This window comes from Apis mellifera, linkage group LG13 (genome assembly GCF_003254395.2).
Source record: "Apis mellifera strain DH4 linkage group LG13, Amel_HAv3.1, whole genome shotgun sequence".
NCBI classification, from domain to species: Eukaryota; Metazoa; Arthropoda; class Insecta; order Hymenoptera; family Apidae; genus Apis; species Apis mellifera.
The window spans coordinates 893,944-912,346 of NC_037650.1; the positions used below are offsets into that span (position 1 = coordinate 893,944).

At 23.5% G+C, this 18,403-nt stretch overlaps 1 protein-coding gene across 1 annotated transcript; it reads left to right on the plus strand.

Moving 5' to 3' along the window:
* Positions 1–10,465: 10,465 nt before the first annotated feature.
* Positions 10,466–11,188, plus strand: LOC113219204. The gene is made up of 2 exons (XM_026444785.1): positions 10,466–10,738; positions 11,096–11,188. Exons 1-2 carry the CDS (start codon positions 10,466–10,468, stop codon positions 11,186–11,188), a joined length of 366 nt encoding a protein of 121 aa, XP_026300570.1.
* The last annotated feature ends 7,215 nt before the right edge of the window (positions 11,189–18,403 follow it).

Genomic DNA, 18,403 nt, shown 5'->3' on the forward strand with positions numbered 1-18,403 from the left:
TTTGATCTTTATAAATCTTTTTGACATTTTGATTACAAAATTGAAAAGATTTATTTTATCTGTTGTAAAATTTTAATGATTGTTGTTGAAAATAAATATCTAATTTCATCTGGAAAAAGAAATGAGAAAATTACTTTTACACATTATAAATACAACAAATTTTATCTTCAGAAAAGCGTGAAATAATATTAATAATAATGATAATAATAATGATATGAATAGTGACGAAAAAAATATTTATATAATTTATGAATAATTATTAATTTAAAATGATAATAACTTTTAAAATACTATTTTAAATCAAAAGTGATCAATATATTATACAAGAATTCAACTTTAAAAAAAGATGATCAATTATCTATTCGTTATAGAATTAATAATAAATAAAATAAAATTCAAAAATAATGAGAAAGTATTCATAATGCTTGTTCTTGTATATTTATGATTTAAATATATTTTAATAAAGAAATATTCTTAATAAAAGATTTAAATATTAAATTATTTAATTATAATAATATATTTTATTTTTATGATATCATTTTATAATATAATAATGAAAAATAAAAAAATGCATTTAAATAAAAAGAATTTCAAAGTTAGAAAAAAGAAATTTAATAATTAAATTACATAAAAATAGTAAATTCTTCAGAGAAATTGATGAAATTATGCAAAAATTTCATTAAAATATTGTTAATAGATAAAAAAATAAAATTTATTGTTAATGATTTATAATTCTCATAACGAAATGGAAGACGTGGCTTGAATATCGCTATTGGAATAAATTTAAATATGCTCCAATCACACAATATTTGCATAAATTAATTTTAAATGATAAATGTTATCAATCTTCAATAATAAATAAAGTTGCTATTGTTATTGCTATTGTTATATTTTCAAGATATATTTCATGTATTTCTATATATATATATATATATCATATATTTCTTGCATGTTGTTATATTTCTGAATATGTTCATATATTATATTTTTATATTTTTACATATGTTATTTGCATATTTCAATATATTTTAAAAGCATAAACATCTGCAGTTTATTAATGATTTAAATATTGATCTGGTAAACTGTGTTGAAATTAAGCCCAAAGCATGAAAGATTAGAAAATAAAAAGCAATTTTTTTTAAAAAGCTTTTAATATTATGAAAGAATTGAATGAAATATATGAAAGTAAAATATCATCAAAAATAATTATTAATTTCGAGTTTTAATAGAAGCAAATTTAAGATATGAAAATTAGATGAACGAATAGTAATGTACATAAAGAAAAAAAAATCAAAAGATTATAAATATTAACAAATAGATACTCAATGAAATATTAATTATTTATTATATTTTATATTATTCATAAAAATATATCAATACTTTTTTCACTAATTTCTATACTTTATTATATTATTTGTTATATATTTTATAATTATTTATTAATTAGTAATACATTTTTTAAAACTAAATTCTTGTTCAATATTTTATCATAAATATTTTCAATTTAAAATCATATTTCAAAAGTTATTATCATTTAAAATCAATTATATCAATAAAATCAAAATTAATCAATCATGTACGGATATTTTTTTCCTTCGCTATATATATATGAATCAAAAGAGGCAGAAACTATTTTTCTAGGAAATAAAAATATGTGCAATAAATTCTTATATTTCATAGAAAATTAAGAAATTATAAAAAAAAATTTCTTTGTTTCATTTGAAGTTTGTATGAAAATTAGTAGATCAATGAATTGCAGTTTTCGTGACGGAAAATTATCACCTGTCAGATGTTATGAAAAACCATTTTACTTTATAGACAGGTTCAGCAGATAAAACGTACATGTATCAAAAAATTGAAAGAGAAAAACATGCATAGTATGATCCGATTATATAAAAGAGAAACTTAATCTATTATTATTCACTTATACGCATAAACTGGAATTAATTAGATCAGAAAGTGTTTTAAGAGATATATTTTCAAATATTATAAAATATAATATTATATATTATGATAAAATTATTTAATTGAATATGGCAAATGATAATAATAATATCAATATTATGATTCAATGCATCATATCAAAATGGCATTAAAATAATTAAAAGAATTACTATTCTATGTTAATATATCTTACTCTTTTGGTCGATTCTGGAAGTCAAATACAAAATTTGATATACAAAAATTTACAAACCTCGATTAAGATTTATTTATCGAATTATAATTAAAATTACAATTAAAGTTTGCGTTAGACAAGCAAAACAAAAAAAGAGTGAGATCATTTTATCTCCATTATATTGTTATTGTAACGCGAATTTAAATTAGTTATAAATTAATAAATAAGATTCGATCGATATATTTTTTTTTTGAAACTTCAGAATTGATTCTCCAATAATATTCCACGAATAAATTAATATTCTTTTTTATAGACATTTAGATAATTGTTTTGATATGAAAATAAAATCATTAAAATTATGAAAATTTCTCATTTTCAAAGCAATATATAAATATTTAAGAAATTTAATTATTATTAAATTTAAAATATATTTTATTCTATTAATTTTTATTTTGTTTTGATTTTTGTTGATTATGTTTATTTTAAAATTGTAAAATTAAGTCTTAAAGATGACAAAGAAATATATTTTAAAAAAACTTTATTTTAAAAAAAAGACATATCTATCACTCACACATATTACTCTCTTTTTTTTTTTTATATATATCTTATTGAATCTGAAATTCTTTCTTAGCGGTTGTATCATAAAAGAAACAATTTATTTTCTTCCTTTCTTTTTTTAAGATTTTCTTTTATTTTATTTGATCAATACATTCCACAATATTAAATAATAATATTCATATATTCATATCTCTTGAAAAATTTAATTATATTAAATTTAATTATAATTTCGAAAAAATTAAATTTTAATTAAGATATTGATAATATTCAATCTATATTATTTCCTTATAATTTATTTTAATTAAAAAAAAATAGTAAAAGCAATATAAACATCTAAAGAAAAATTATTTATTCATAATTATTAATTGCAAAATAAAATAATCATTTTTTTTTTAAATTTACTTTATATATAGAAAAAAATTAAAAATCGAACATTGATGAAAAATATATATATATATATATATATATAATATATATAGCAAACTGTATTTATTGAATAAACCATTCACAAAATGATTGTCAATGTTTTGAATATTTACTATTGAAATATATGCAAAGAAATTGGAACTAAGAGCATGTATTATCCTAGAAACAGCTACAGAATTCCTGAAAATAGAAAATTGTATTCACAAAGAGATACAAAGTTCTTCCTATTCAACTCAAGAAATATCGAGACTGAAGAAAATAAAAAGGAATGAATTAGCTTAAATGTCAAATTTAAAGAATCAAAAAGAATAAAAATAAAAAAAAAAGAATGAAGAAAAAATTATGTGGAAAATTATGTAGAATTATAATCGAAATTTGAGAAAACAAATTCTAGAAAAGGAAATGGGAAAGAAAAAAGCCAAGAGTAAGAGCATGAGAAAATCAAGAGCAAGATGAATTTCAGTTAGATATAATGGTATTGCATATCTGCTATATAGAGCTAAGCCATGAATAATTCAAAATGGAGGAAATAAACAACAATGAATAAGGAAAATAAATCTTTGAAGCAGAACAAAATTTGGAAAGCAATAAATAAGAGAAAGGAAAAAAAAATTGAGCTCTAAGTGAGTAAAAATTGAGTATCAAAAATAAAGAAAAAAATATAGAGATTAGTATTCAACAGTTGTGAAAAGTTCATGGAAAATTTCTTTGAAACATTCATTGATAATAATAATCTAAAGAATAGAAATAGATAATCATCTTCAATATAAATTTTGTTTTCTTTTATATGGAATTCGAAACGAAGAAATATTTATAAAAGCTAGAAGATTTGAGAATATTAATATGATCTACAAACTAAATAAAGCCATATATGATTTAAAATAGATATTACTCATAGATATTACTCAATCTTCAATTTACAATTTTTTTAAAGAAAAAGCTCAAACTTCTGAATTCAAAATCATATTTTTATAAATAAGAAGAAGATACTGATATTGATAATATACATAAATGGCTTGTTAATAGAAAGTATAATAAAACAAATGATGGATTTAATGAAGGAATTGGATAAAGAATTTAATTTAAAATAAAAATCTGGGATCTGAATCCTTTCTAAATATGAAGCTATAAACAAATGGAAATGTAAAAATATAAAACTGATCCAGAATCATTATGGAAAGTAGATTTTAGAAGATTACAAATATTAAAGTAGCAAATGTCTCATATAATATGAATTCTAATAAAAATTTAATAGAAAACGCTAGTTCTATCTGACCAAATTGACTGGATCTAGCAGTTAATTAAAAGAGCAAATGCATCAATAAAAACATTGTTGGAGACGTTTCTGAAAAAACATAGAAATATTTAATAAATACTTTTAATATTAACATAAAATGTTTTTTAGAACATTAAATGTTTTTTAAAAATACAGAAATTGCTACTTATGGATTTTGTTGATTCAGAATCAAAGAGAATCAAATATGGGATATGTGATTTATCATAGTGGAGACTTTGTAAATTAAAAACAATAAATTGTAATACTTACATTAAAATTTGTAGTAGCAGTTGAATGCATTAAAATTACAATATATTTGAAAAAAATGATTAAAATATTCAAAATAAATGATTAAAATAATAATTCAAAATAATAAGAATGACATAATTAACATTCGAAATATATGTATAAATGTTAGATATCATTTTATAGGATTTAAATTTTTCTATCTATTACAAAAATTCCTTTGAATTTAAATTATCGAAATAGAATTCGAAATAGCAAATAGGATAAATTTTTTCGTTATTAAAATTACAAATAAAATTTTAAAGAATCTATTATTTAATAAATAACTTCATATTAATTCTTAGCATTCTAATGTTCATTATTAAAATAACGTTGTTGAAGTACAATATGAAATTAATTATAGATATGATAAATAATATTTCAATGATAATTATTGATCAAATAAAATAGTTTGAAAAGAATTAAAATACACGAAATTAAAAAAAATTTAAATACAAATAATCATGAGTTTAAAAGAAGATTAAATGAAAATTTTTTCTAAAAATTTTTTTTATATATGAAGATATAAATATGAAAATATAAATTATTATATACAAATATACAAAAAATTGAAACAAAATATTAAATTAAATAATTAAATTAAAAATAATATAAAATTACTCGATATTCACAGGAAGTACTCTAAAAAAAAGTTATTCTTTTTTATCACTCTATTGTTCAATGAGATTTTTTCGATTTTTTTTTTATTTTCATTTCACATCATCATATCACATTCAGTTTTCAAACTTAAAATTCTCTATGTTTGAGAGAGATGTAAATCCTTGAGTTTGCCATACACTCAAGAAAAAACTTCAAATATTTGACTTGAATTTTATTAACTTTTAACTTTTTCAAAATATAATTGTAAAAAATCATATAAATGGAATATTATATTTATAATTAATTATTATTTGATAATAATTATAAAATTAAAACTATATAGAAACCATTTCAATTTTTGTAAAAATTTTTAAACTTATTATATTAATTTAAATATTATATTAATTTAAATATTATATATTAAGATATATGTAATATGATATAATAACAAAATATTTAATTTAATTTATAATATATATATATCTTATTATATATATAATATATTTTTTAAAAATCATCAAGTCTAATATTTGATATATATCATTAAAAAATATCAAAATGTTATATTGCAAAAGATTTATTTTAATTATAGGTTGAAAATTGTGAAAAATTGTAAATTTGAGTACTTTCGATCGTTTGTAGCTCATTGCTTTTTTTTAACAATATTAAACGATTTTAATGAAACTTTATACATGTATATAATTTATTTACAGAGGAAGATTTTCTAAGTATTAATAATCTTTGATAAAATTTACAGAAGATATACTTTTTGAAAAAATATTTGATATATATTTTTTTTAATATATATATTTATATTATATTTAATATATATTTATATATTTAATTATATATTTAAATATATTTTTTAATATTTAGAAAGTAAAAAAAATTCTCAAAGTTATAAAAAATATTTTTTTTTCAATAAGTTTTTTATATAATTTTCAATAAGTTCAATAATTTAAAAAATTTTCATAATATAAAAAAATATAGTGAACAAAAATTATTTGTTTTTTAATAGAAAATATGATTACATAAATTATTTTTCATCAATATTTATTTAAAAATTAATTTTTTTTCATTGTTTATTTAATATTATTTTTGTCTAGATTTATTTATTTATTTAAATTATAAATCAATATAAAATAGATAAATATTGTAAAATTTTCTGTTATAAATTTTTTTATTAATAAACTTCTCATTAATCTATATTGAATATTACATTTATGTTATTATCTATAATCTTGAACGTTATAATTTATTCATTGTTCCTGTTACAATTCGATATAATTTTTTATCGATAAAAATATTTATTATATATATTTATTCATCATCTGTTTTTTCGACATCTATTATATTATAGTCAATACTATCATTACAGTTTTCCCTATTCCTTTCCTTCCTCTCGTAATTGACCAATATTTTTTAATAATTCGTTAGTAAAGCTGTAATGAAAATTTTTATAAAGAAAAATGTTGCTTAAAACTATTTCAAAAATCTTTATTTAACTTTTGTTTCTATATTTTTTGACACTCTGTATAATTTATGTATTATATTATTGAGGATTATAGGATCATAAAATCAATTCTATAGTATTGGATTGGCAACTAAGTAATTGCGGATTTCAGTTGAAGTTGATGACGACCTAATCAAAGCAATAATCGATTCGGATCGTCACAGTACAACTGGTGAGATTGCAGAGAAGCTTCATGTATCACATACATGCATTGAAAACCACTTAAAACAACTTGGCTATGTTCAAAAACTCGATACATGGGTTCCTCACGAACTGAAAGAAAAGCATTTAACGCAACGCATTAACAGCTGCGATTTGCTAAAGAAACGTAATGAAAATGATCCATTTTTAAAACGACTGATAACTGGCGATGAAAAATGAGTTGTTTACAATAATATCAAGCGGAAAAGATCGTGGAGCAGGCCACGTGAACCAGCTCAAACAACATCAAAAGCTGGTATTCATCAAAAGAAGGTTTTGTTATCAGTTTGGTGGGATTACAAAGGAATTGTCTATTTTGAACTCTTACCACCCAACCGAACGATCAATTCTGTTGTCTACATTAAACAATTAACGAAATTAAACAATGCAGTTGAAGAAAAGCGGCCCGAATTGACAAATCGAAAAGGTGTTGTATTCCATGACAATGCAAGGCCACACACATCTTTGGCAAAAATTATTGGAGCTTAGTTGGGCTTGTTTTGCCACATCCACCATATAGTCCTGACCTTGCACCATCTGATTACTTTTTGTTTCGATCTTTACAAAACTCCTTGGTAAAAATTTCAATAATGATGATGATATCAAATCGTACCTGATTCAGTTTTTTGCTAATAAAAACCAGAAGTTTTATGAACGTGGGGATTATGATGTTGCTTGAAAGATGGCAAAAGGTCATTGATCAAAATAGGCAACACATTACAGAATAAAGTTATTTAGTTCCATGAAAATTTGTCTTTGATTTTTTAAAAAACATCCGCAATTACTTAGTTGCCAACCCAATAAATCTTTCGAATTATTTTATATAATCAATGATTATTTAATTTTCTGTAGAATTATTCTTTTTAGATGTAGAATAGATGAAGATGTAGATGAAATATGTAGAATTATTAGATTAAGTAATAATTCTACATATTTTTCTTAAAAAGGATTAACATGTTTTTTTTATAACTTTATTAATTAATTGAATCTTAACAAATCATACGTGTCATTCCAGATTGATCATATTTGATATCTAGAAACTATCAGATTTTCTATCCTAACTTTCAAGCTTTTTTGTTTTTAATTTTACAATAAGAGAGAAATTAGTCACCATCTGATAATTAATGGCAATAGAAAAATTTTGTCCATTAAATTTATTTAATTTATAAAGCTAGTATGACTTAATATATGTTGTATCATTAATGTATTATGTAATGTATAATATAAGATAAAATAACGTAAAATAATATTGTTACGAGCATTGATAATCATGGTGTGGTATATCATGGTTGCCGTATGGAAAATTATAATATCAATATCAGAAATATTGATTAAATGAAATTTCGTTTTCCAGAGAGCAGAATATTATATCGCATTTCTTTCTAGTCTTCGAACGAATATTATTTGTTTATTCATTATACAAAAGTATAATGTAAATAATTAATAAATAAATCGAATTGATTATAAAAAAATCTGTAAATAAAAAAATATTACGAGAAAATGTCGAATGCAACAATATAAAATAGTATGAAAATATAGTATAATATAATATAATATTAACGGATATAAATTATTATATTAATATAAAATAATATAATATCATAAAAAAATAATATAAATTATAAATATTAATTTATATAAATTTTACAATAACGATTTTATAAAAAAAAAGTGTTCCTTGCATTTGACTACTTTATTACTATTATATTTGCACATTGGACATAAATTATTATAATATATAATCATAAAACAAAAGTTTACTTGATTTTTAAATATGTTATCTATTGATAATATAACAAATTTTTATATCAATAATTAATTATGTTCATTATCACATATTATTATTATCAATCTATTATTGCTCATTTTTTAGTATATAACAAAGAATGATATTGTTAGAAAATTGTCATTTTTGCGGGAAGTATTTAAAAAATATTTAGAATTGTTATTATTGTTATATATTTGTTATATATTATTGTTATATATTTTTAATATTTCATTCTGGCTGAAATGCAATATAATCTTGAGACCTGGAATGAAATCCTCTAATTATGATAACTTCAGTAATCAATATCAATATTTATCTTATCATACTTGTCTTGATGGAAATTTTATTGAAATCTTCTTTTTTCTGCTTTCTTATTTCATTTTTTTAAATTAGCTAATATAGCTTGTTTCAAAGCAGATGACTAATATTCTGGTAAATTAAAAAAGATTAGAATAAAACTTCGTCATGTTTTCACTTAGACATCGAAAATAATTGAAACATTAGAAAGACCTGGAAAAGCTACAAAATACAAAAATTCGTAACATAAATATAATATGTTCGGTTTCATTATAATTCATTGCAATTGCTTTCATTATATATATATATATATATATATATATATATATATATTAGTGTTTATATAAATTAACAAGACATTTAATAAAAGAAAAATATAAATTTGAAATAGAAAATTTTACAATTCGTTTATTTTATATTGGTTTATATCTTAAATAAATAAAATTAAACAAAAGTAGCATTATAAGAAAAATTAACAAAAAATATTAATTTTTAATATAATTTTGAAACAAATAGATATTTTAAAATAATTAACATAATTATATTTTCTTTTTTAAACAAATAGTTTTTATTTTGTACTATGAAGAATTTTCAAGCTATTGAAAAAAATTCTTTTTTTATCTCCAACGTCAAAGGCTATTTTCATTCTTTAAATATGCATACTTATATATGGTCAATAAAAAAAAAAAAAATACAGGTCAAATATTTTTTTGAAAATATAAATTTCATCAAAATCGATTATTAATGTTTGGAAATTTTTTTTTATTAAATATAGCAAAATTATTTTAAAATTTTTTATAGGTTCAAATAAAAAAGTTAAAAATTATAATTTTTGTCTTTCTCTTTTTTTTAAATAGCAATTTTTGAAAATATTTTTATATGTTATCTAATACATCATAAACTAATTCTTGTAACAAAAAGATTCAAGTATTTTAATTCAATTTTTAGAAATTGAACTAAAAATTATTTCATTTTAAAAGACGCTTGATTTTCACTATAAATACTATATTGATATAAATAATAATCTGAAGAAATATAGGAATAAAATTGATGATTACAATTATTTTTTTGATGAAGAAATTAACATATAACAGTTTATAACAGTTTATTCGCTACAAAAGTTAATTAGCATGAAATGAATATTAAAATTTATTTTTTATCTTAGGATAAAAATTAATGAAAATAATTTGAAAAATATAACTTTTAAAATCAACTCTAAATTTTGAATGTATATTTTTATGTATTAGGGTGTTCCATAAGTTTTTCATATATAAATATATAGACTTATCTATTTACTGTTTATAGCATCGATTTCAGTTATCCTAGAGCTTTTTTTTTAAGTACGTTGGTGGTAATACGTTTTATTGGTGATATAGTCTTTTTTAAAACTTTTTTCTACACTGTTCAATAATAGCAAAAGAAAATATGCAGCATGTTATGCTTTATTGCTTTAAAAAAGGTGATAGTACAAATGATATTACAGATGAAATTTATACTGTTTACGGGAATGATGCTACTATTACGATCATCCATAATTGGTTTAAGAGATTTAGAGATGGCAATTTTAACTCGAAAGATGAAAATCGCAGCAGTTGTCCAGCAACGACGAAGATGGATTTTATCAAGGCTATACTCGCTGAAAATCCGCGATATAGTGTGCAAGAAATAGTGAATGCCATTAACATTTCCAGGAAAACGGTAGATAATCACTTAACCAAGATGGAATATGTCAATCGATGTAAAGTTTGGATTTCACAGCTATTGACGAAGACCAACTTTATGAACCAACTTATGACTTTATATATCTTTATGTGTGATTTCCTTTTCTAACGACATGAAAGAGATCCTTTTTTAAAGAGATTTATCATTGAAGATGAGATTTGGATTTTATATTAAAATGTGCATTGAAAATGCACTTATTTTAAGGATAATAGAAAGTTTTTTTTATTCATTTGAGGGTTGGAAAAGTGTAGTCTACTATGAGCTTCTTTCTCAAAGTGAAATCATCAATTTTGGAAAATATTGCAATCAGCTTGATAAATTGAAATATGCCAGAAAACGAAACTTAGCGAAGCCATCATGATGAGACCACGACAATGCAAAACCACATGTTGCAATGACTGTAAGAGAAAAGCTGTTATGGATTGATTGGGACATTTTATTGCATCTTCTGTACTTTCAGATCTTGTTCTGGATTGTCCGATTATTACTTGTTCCTGTTATTAAAAAAATTTTCTCCATGATAAACGGAGATTTCAATTTCTAAGTGAAATAAAAAGGCATTTCGAGTAATATTTTGCAAATAAACTCCAACAATTTTGGAAAAAAGGAATAATGAGGATTCCTTAGAGATGAAAAAAAGTGATAAAGCAGAACAATTCATATACAATACAATAAATTAATTTTAAACAAATATCATGTATTCATTTCATATCAAAAAAAAGAAAGAAACTTATGGGATACCTTAATATATTTTGTATAAAAATATATATTTCAATATAAATAATTATGTAATATTCACTATTTAAATATTGGTAATTTACAAAATATTGTACCATCTTTTATTTCATACGTTTCAAAATCTATTATTTCAACTAGTTTAATTTTTATGATGTTTTCCCATTCTTTTTATTTTTCTTCTATTCTCTTTTATTTTTTTATTCTCTTTCCATCCTTTTCTTGTGTTCTTTTTTCTCATAACTTCTTATGCCCTCTTATTTGAAATAAGCAATATTGCATTTACTCTCAAATATTTTTAAATCAAATATATTTTAAAAATACATTTTTAAACCAAATACATATCATGAACATTTTATACAAAATATAAAAAATTAAAAATTAATACGATCATCTTTTTTTGTCTTTTTCTTGTCTTTACTTTCTTTCGTCTTTCAGTTTTCTTTTTTCATTTTCTTTGTTCTTTTATTTATAATAATCTTCTTTTATTATTTCATAGCTTCATTCTCTTTTTTCCTAGTATCTACCAATTTGTCAATACAGCAGATAAATCAATTTTCTCTAAATTAGACTTTTGCTGCAACATAATATCCTTCACTTGAGAAGTCACTTGCTGGCTCTTAATAGCACTATTATCAAACTCTCTTCCCTAACTTTCTTTCCCTTTTTAATGGGAATTTTTGCTCTCTTAATTTTGAAAAATTTCTGACAATCTAATAGACAAAATCGATGCATCTTTCTTTTTCTTGCTAATCTCTAGATGAACGGATGATTACTGCCTGATTTTTCTTCTTAATCCTTTGCATTTTCGGATGACTAGCAACAAATTGTGCCTCATGATGGTTCTGTAACCATCTCCTTTTCCTATCTTTTCTCTCTTCTTGTATTATTTTTTTTATTATTTTTAAAAAAGAGCATCCATGTTCGTTTGTCATGAACATCGAGAATATCGAGATCCTGGACAAAGCCGCCATACTTGAACTAGTTACATTGACGAGATAGTGATGGTGCTTCTGATTCGTACACTCACTGATTCATTCTGCTATGACTCGTGGAAAGAATATATCGCGCGCTATAACTTGAAGTTGAGAATTTTTTTATAAAGATTGTTATTCTCGTGGTTCAATCGAGAGGCAAAAGGCAAAATCTTTTGTAAAACATTTTGTAAAACATATTTCAAATTTATCAAGAATTTTACGCAATTCAGTTTTTTCTTTGCACGGCAAAATTTATTGATAGCGTGTCATATATATAAAAATTATATATTTGTTCATCTTGTTGCCTTTTACAAAGGGTTATATTTTTCTGATCAGAGAGTTTGCGTCTATTAACTCTTTGATTAGAGATTGTTTAATTGGTGCCGTCATATCGCATTATCGCGATTTTTCCTTAAAGATATCGCTTCCCGATAAGAACATCAATTTGTTATTGGAGATGTCTGGAACCTCTAATTGTATTGTAAATCTTAGAAATGGTGCGCTTTGCTATCTTAACTTTTGTATACATATACCCTGGAATCTTTTAGATTTCTTTAATCGACTTCAATATCGAGACGCTCTTGTCGAATATCATCTTCCACTGCCATGTTCGATTTCGAGGCTCATTAATATAATAGATCAGGGCTAACTTTTTTTTAAATCGGCATTAGGAATTTCATCCATCATATTATCAATTTGACATGTGTTCTTTTCGTCCTTAGGGCATGGTTGTATCATGTTATGATATAATATTGCAGGGCTGCCGCATTTAAGAGAGTTCACAGTTCCAGGAGATGTTTCCGAAATTTTTTCCAGTTTGCTTATCTTTGAGTTTCATCTGAAAAGGATTTCATCCACCACATTACCAATTTGACATGTACTCCTTTCGTCCATAAGATATGGCGTCGTGATGTAAGTTTGCAGGACTGCCACATTTAGGAGAGTTCATAGTTTCAGGAGACGTTTTCGAAATTTTTCCAGTTTGCCATTTTTGAGTTTCATCTAAAAAGGATTTCATCCACCACATTACCAATTTGACATGTGATCTTTTCGTCTTTAGGACATGGTTGTATGGCGTTGTGATGTAATTTTGCAGAATTGCCGCATTCAGGAAAGTTCACAGTTTCAGGAGATGCCTTCGAAATTTTTCCAGTTTGCTATCTTTGAATTTCATTTGAAAAGGATTTCACCCACCATATTACCAATTTAACGTGTGATCTATTCGTCCTTAGAACATGGTTCTATGTACGTTGTGATATAATCTCGCATGACTGCCGCATTCAGGACAGTTCACAGTTCCAGGAGATCTCCGAAATTTTTTTTAGTTTGCCATCTTCGTTTCATTTGAGAATTTTATCCATCATTACTAATTTGACATATATTCTTTTCGTCCTTAGAACATGGTTGCAAGGTCGCCATTGACTTAATCCTATAGAAGCTGCCGCATTCAGGACAATTCATAGTTCCAGGAGATGTTTCCGAAATTTTTTCTAGTTTGCCATCTTTGTTTCATTTGAGAATTTTATTCATCATATTACTAATTTGACATATATTCTTTTCATCCTTAGAGCATAGTTGCAAGGTCGCCATTGACTTAATCCTATAGAAGCTGCCGCATTCAGGACAATTCATAGTTCCAGGAGATGTTTCCGAAATTTTTTCTAGTTTGCCATCTTTGTTTCATTTGAGAATTTTATTCATCATATTACTAATTTGACATATATTCTTTTCATCCTTAGAGCATGGTTGCAAGGTCGCCATTGACTTAATCCTATAGAAGCTGCCACATTCAGAAGAGTTCATAGTTCCAGGAGATGTCTCCGAAATTTTTTCTAGTTTGTCATCTTTGAGTTCTATTTGAAAAGGATTTCATTTACTACGTTACCAATTTGTGACATGTGCTCTTTTCATCTTTAGGGCATGGTTGTATATCGTCAATGATGTAATCTTGCAGGGCTGTACTCAAAAGAGTTCATAATTCCAGAAGTCGTCTCCGAAATTTTTTCTAATTTGTCATCTTTGATCTGGAAAGAATTCTATCCATTATATTGATGTGCTTTTTTCGTCTTTAAGACATGATTGTATGTAATTTTGTAGAGTTATTATGCTCAGAGAAAGTTCACAATTAGGAGACATCTCCGAAATTTTTTTCCAATTTGCCATCTTTGACTTTGATCTGAGAAGAATTCCATCCACTAATTTGAGATATACTCTTTTTGTTTTTAGGATATGTTGCATGGTGGCTATCTATTTAATTCTGCAGGATTGTCGCATTCAAAAAAGTTCACAGTTCTAGGAGACGTCTTCGAAATTTTTCCAGTTTGCCATTTTTGAGTTTCATTTGAGAAAGATTCTTTTAGCTCCAACTGTTTCTGAAGCTAAGGAATATAATAATAAAATTAATTATTATGAGTTTGCTGTTGACAAGTTCGATTCATTACATGATGATCAAACGCAAAGTCCGTATACCAATACCGATGTATACCGACGTTTCATTGTCGAAGTTCAAAGAATTTTAATTCCGATGTTGTAATTCTAATGTTCTGTAATTCTATTTAGTTCTTGTTTTATAATTCTCTTCAGCTTTTAAGAATTCTCTCCCAGACTGCTACTTTCTGAAGCCTTCTACCAAGTTCCACTCGTGAGCTTGCAGATCGTCAATAGGTATAGATACACAAGTAATAATGCTGAGAACTAACAACGCCACTGACAAATCCATTATTTTCTCAAAAAGTTATTTTGCACGTGTTTGTATTTTCTCTCAATAGAACAACATTTGAACAATTGAAGAATTGTTGTTGAGATTATGACATGATAAATGTCATTTCAGGTAACAAGATCATATTCATATAGAAGAATACTGAATTGTTTCTGCTGAAATGTAAAATAAATAGTTAACAAATTTTTCTCTGAAAAACAGCATTGTTCTTGCAGCATCATCTTGTGCATGTTTGGACACTATTTGTTTAGAATCTGAACGAGTTTCATTCACTATATTATCAATTTGACATATGTTCTTTTCGTCCTTAGGACATGGTTGTATGGCTTCGTGATGCTTCGTAGAGCTGTCGTGTTCAGGAAAATTCACAGTTCCAAAAGATATTTCCGAAATTTTTTCCAGTTTATTGTTCTTGCGTTATATCTGAGAAGTATCGCTGATAGATTATACATATATATGACGTTGTGATCTATCGTTCATTCTTCCACGATAGATCAGTGCCTGATGTGTCTCAAAGTGCCTCAAAACGCCAGGATTACTTTGGTCATGAAGATCCTCGAGTGGTAACTCAAATGGAAGTTGAGGACTCGTTCGCTTACAATGCTAGAAGAGAGATTTCGCCTTTGCTTCGACTTTTATGATTTGAATTCTATATTTCGAATATATGATTGTACAATTTGGGACTACTGAAAGCGCATAATCGCCTAATATATACTCGATCACATACAAAGTAGTTGACGCATAAATGGACTAGCTTCGTAGTTGTGACTATTGAATACTAGCCTAAATCGTGGAAGATTTGCTTCTGAAAATTACGAGAATTCAATGAAGCATCTTAGCATCTTTTAACTGTTTGCATCAGTTTATATTTCGCAAATGCAAATCTATTTATGCAAATAATGATATGAATTTTTTCGAAGCCAGAATTGAATTATTTGTTTTCGTATACGTATTACACTGTAAATAAGTTAGCCAAGAATCATATAAAATATATGATATTATATAAAATGATATTTTTGAATCTACAATATTAAATTTGTAAAAATACAAATACATTTGAACATATTTAAACACATTTGAAACGCATTAGTGCGATAATAGAAAATGAAATATATTTGAACTCACGATATCTGATTATATCTTATCATGAACATTTGCTCAATTTTGTTTCATTCGAAACAAAATAGACTAAGTTCCAGTAAATGGAATTTCAATTTTTGAAAATATTTTTGGAAACGATGTACTGCAAATATTTCCATGTATTGCAGCAAATGGCGAATTAATGTAGTAAAGTTTGATACCATGATATTAGTGAAAGTTGACAATCTTATGAAGTGATAACTGGAAAATCAAAAAAATCAATAGATTCAGAAAAGATGTTTCTTTATTTGATCATCTATTCAGTTATCTAATTATATAATATAACTATGTATATTAATTGTACAATGATTTATCCAGAAAATTAGATATAAACTTTTTTCCTTTTCTTATGATATTTCACATTCCTACATATATAATTTAAAATTATTCATTATACGAATTGAAAACAAGCAGAAAATGTTTTACTTTTATATGTAGAACATTTTGTATATCTTTTAGATTTTTAATAAAACATAATCAAAACAAATCTGATTTATTTTTTCATGACCATGTTACTTGTGAGCTAATAATGAGTAAAAATCTGTTATATTATTTAAAAAAATGTTGGACAAAGAATTACTGCAGCCAATCAATTTATGAGATATTTTATGAGACACAGATTATCTTATTGTTTGCTCTAAATGCTGCTTATTTTGAATACACTTCAATATTAAATAATGATTTGATATATTATTAATTAAGATAATTAATATGAAAGTTTATAATATATATTATAATACATACCTCACTGAACTTATAATTATTAAAGGATTATTATTTTGATTCATATATATGCAAAATCTTTGTGATTTTGTGATATTATTTGACAATTTTGATAATTTATTATCATTATTATATTACACTCTATGATTGACACTAAAATGTAAAGCCATAATTCTGCTTGGATTTCATTGTAAAGAAAGAAGTTTATTGTTTTTGATAATGTCTTCTTTATTATTTTCTGAAATGATTACTTGTATCTTTGTTGAAAATAATGTGTTTTTTGCCATCTTCGTCAGAAGTGTTCAACTAATTAGAAAATAGCTAAGAAGAAAGATTTATTGAATCTTATGACAGCGGATTTATTCCAAACATTGAAATTTGTACCTTAAATCTTTTTAAAAATTATAGTAAATAAATTATATTAAAAAAATTATAATACATAAATTTATTTTTTCATTTATAATATATAAATTATTTCTGAAGAAGTTGTGTATTTTTTTTGGATAAAAAAATTAAAAAAAGAATAAAAATTTTTGAAAAATGATGTAAATGTAAAATGAAAGAAAAAGAAAGAATTAGAAGGTGAAAATTTTATAAAAAAATTTTTTAAAAAATTTTTAAATTATTCACTGAATATTTTTATCTATCTATTTTTATCTTTTAAATATTTTTCATAAATGTAATATGTAATATGTAATTATAAATGTAATTCATAATTAATCCAATCAAATTATTTTCTGAGAAAGCATCATCTTTAATGATATTTTTAAATTTATTAGAAGAGGCATACAAAACTTTGCATCAGCCAATATTCACGATTAAAAGGAATTATTGTTACAATAATAGAAATGCAATTGCAAAATTTATTAAATAAAATTCAATTAAATTGATAGTGAATATAATATCTTTATTGAAATATCATTTTTTAATTGATTATGAAAAAGTTTTAACTTTATTTATTTATCATATGGTGTTTCGTTTATATCTTTTCAATTTATAAATAAACAAACATATATAATTTTAAAAATGTGCAATTCTTTTTTTATTTTTTTACTAATTTTACTTCAATTGATAGACAATTGATAGACAAAAGTTATAAAAATATATATATATAGAAAAATTTAACAAAATTTATAATTCACGTGTTTTTGCAAAGTTAGAGAATTCAGTAGTTTAGAAAAATGGACCAAACATTCAAACAAGAAAGTATATATGTTTTGTTTTATATGTTTTATATGTTTTAACCCATGCAAATTATCTCCTAAATTATGCTTTATTAAAAAAATATTTTGAATAAAATTTACTATTTTCATATTACTCAAAGAAAATATCTTATGACGATTAAAT

Bases quoted from the DNA above. Each gene is read 5' to 3' on its own strand.
- LOC113219204 (XM_026444785.1), top strand. From the start codon at position 10,466: ATGCAGCATGTTATGCTTTATTGCTTTAAAAAAGGTGATAGTACAAAT. The intron at 10,739-11,095 runs GTAGATAATCAC...GAAATATGCCAG, and splicing joins TTAACATTTCCAGGAAAACG to AAAACGAAACTTAGCGAAGC.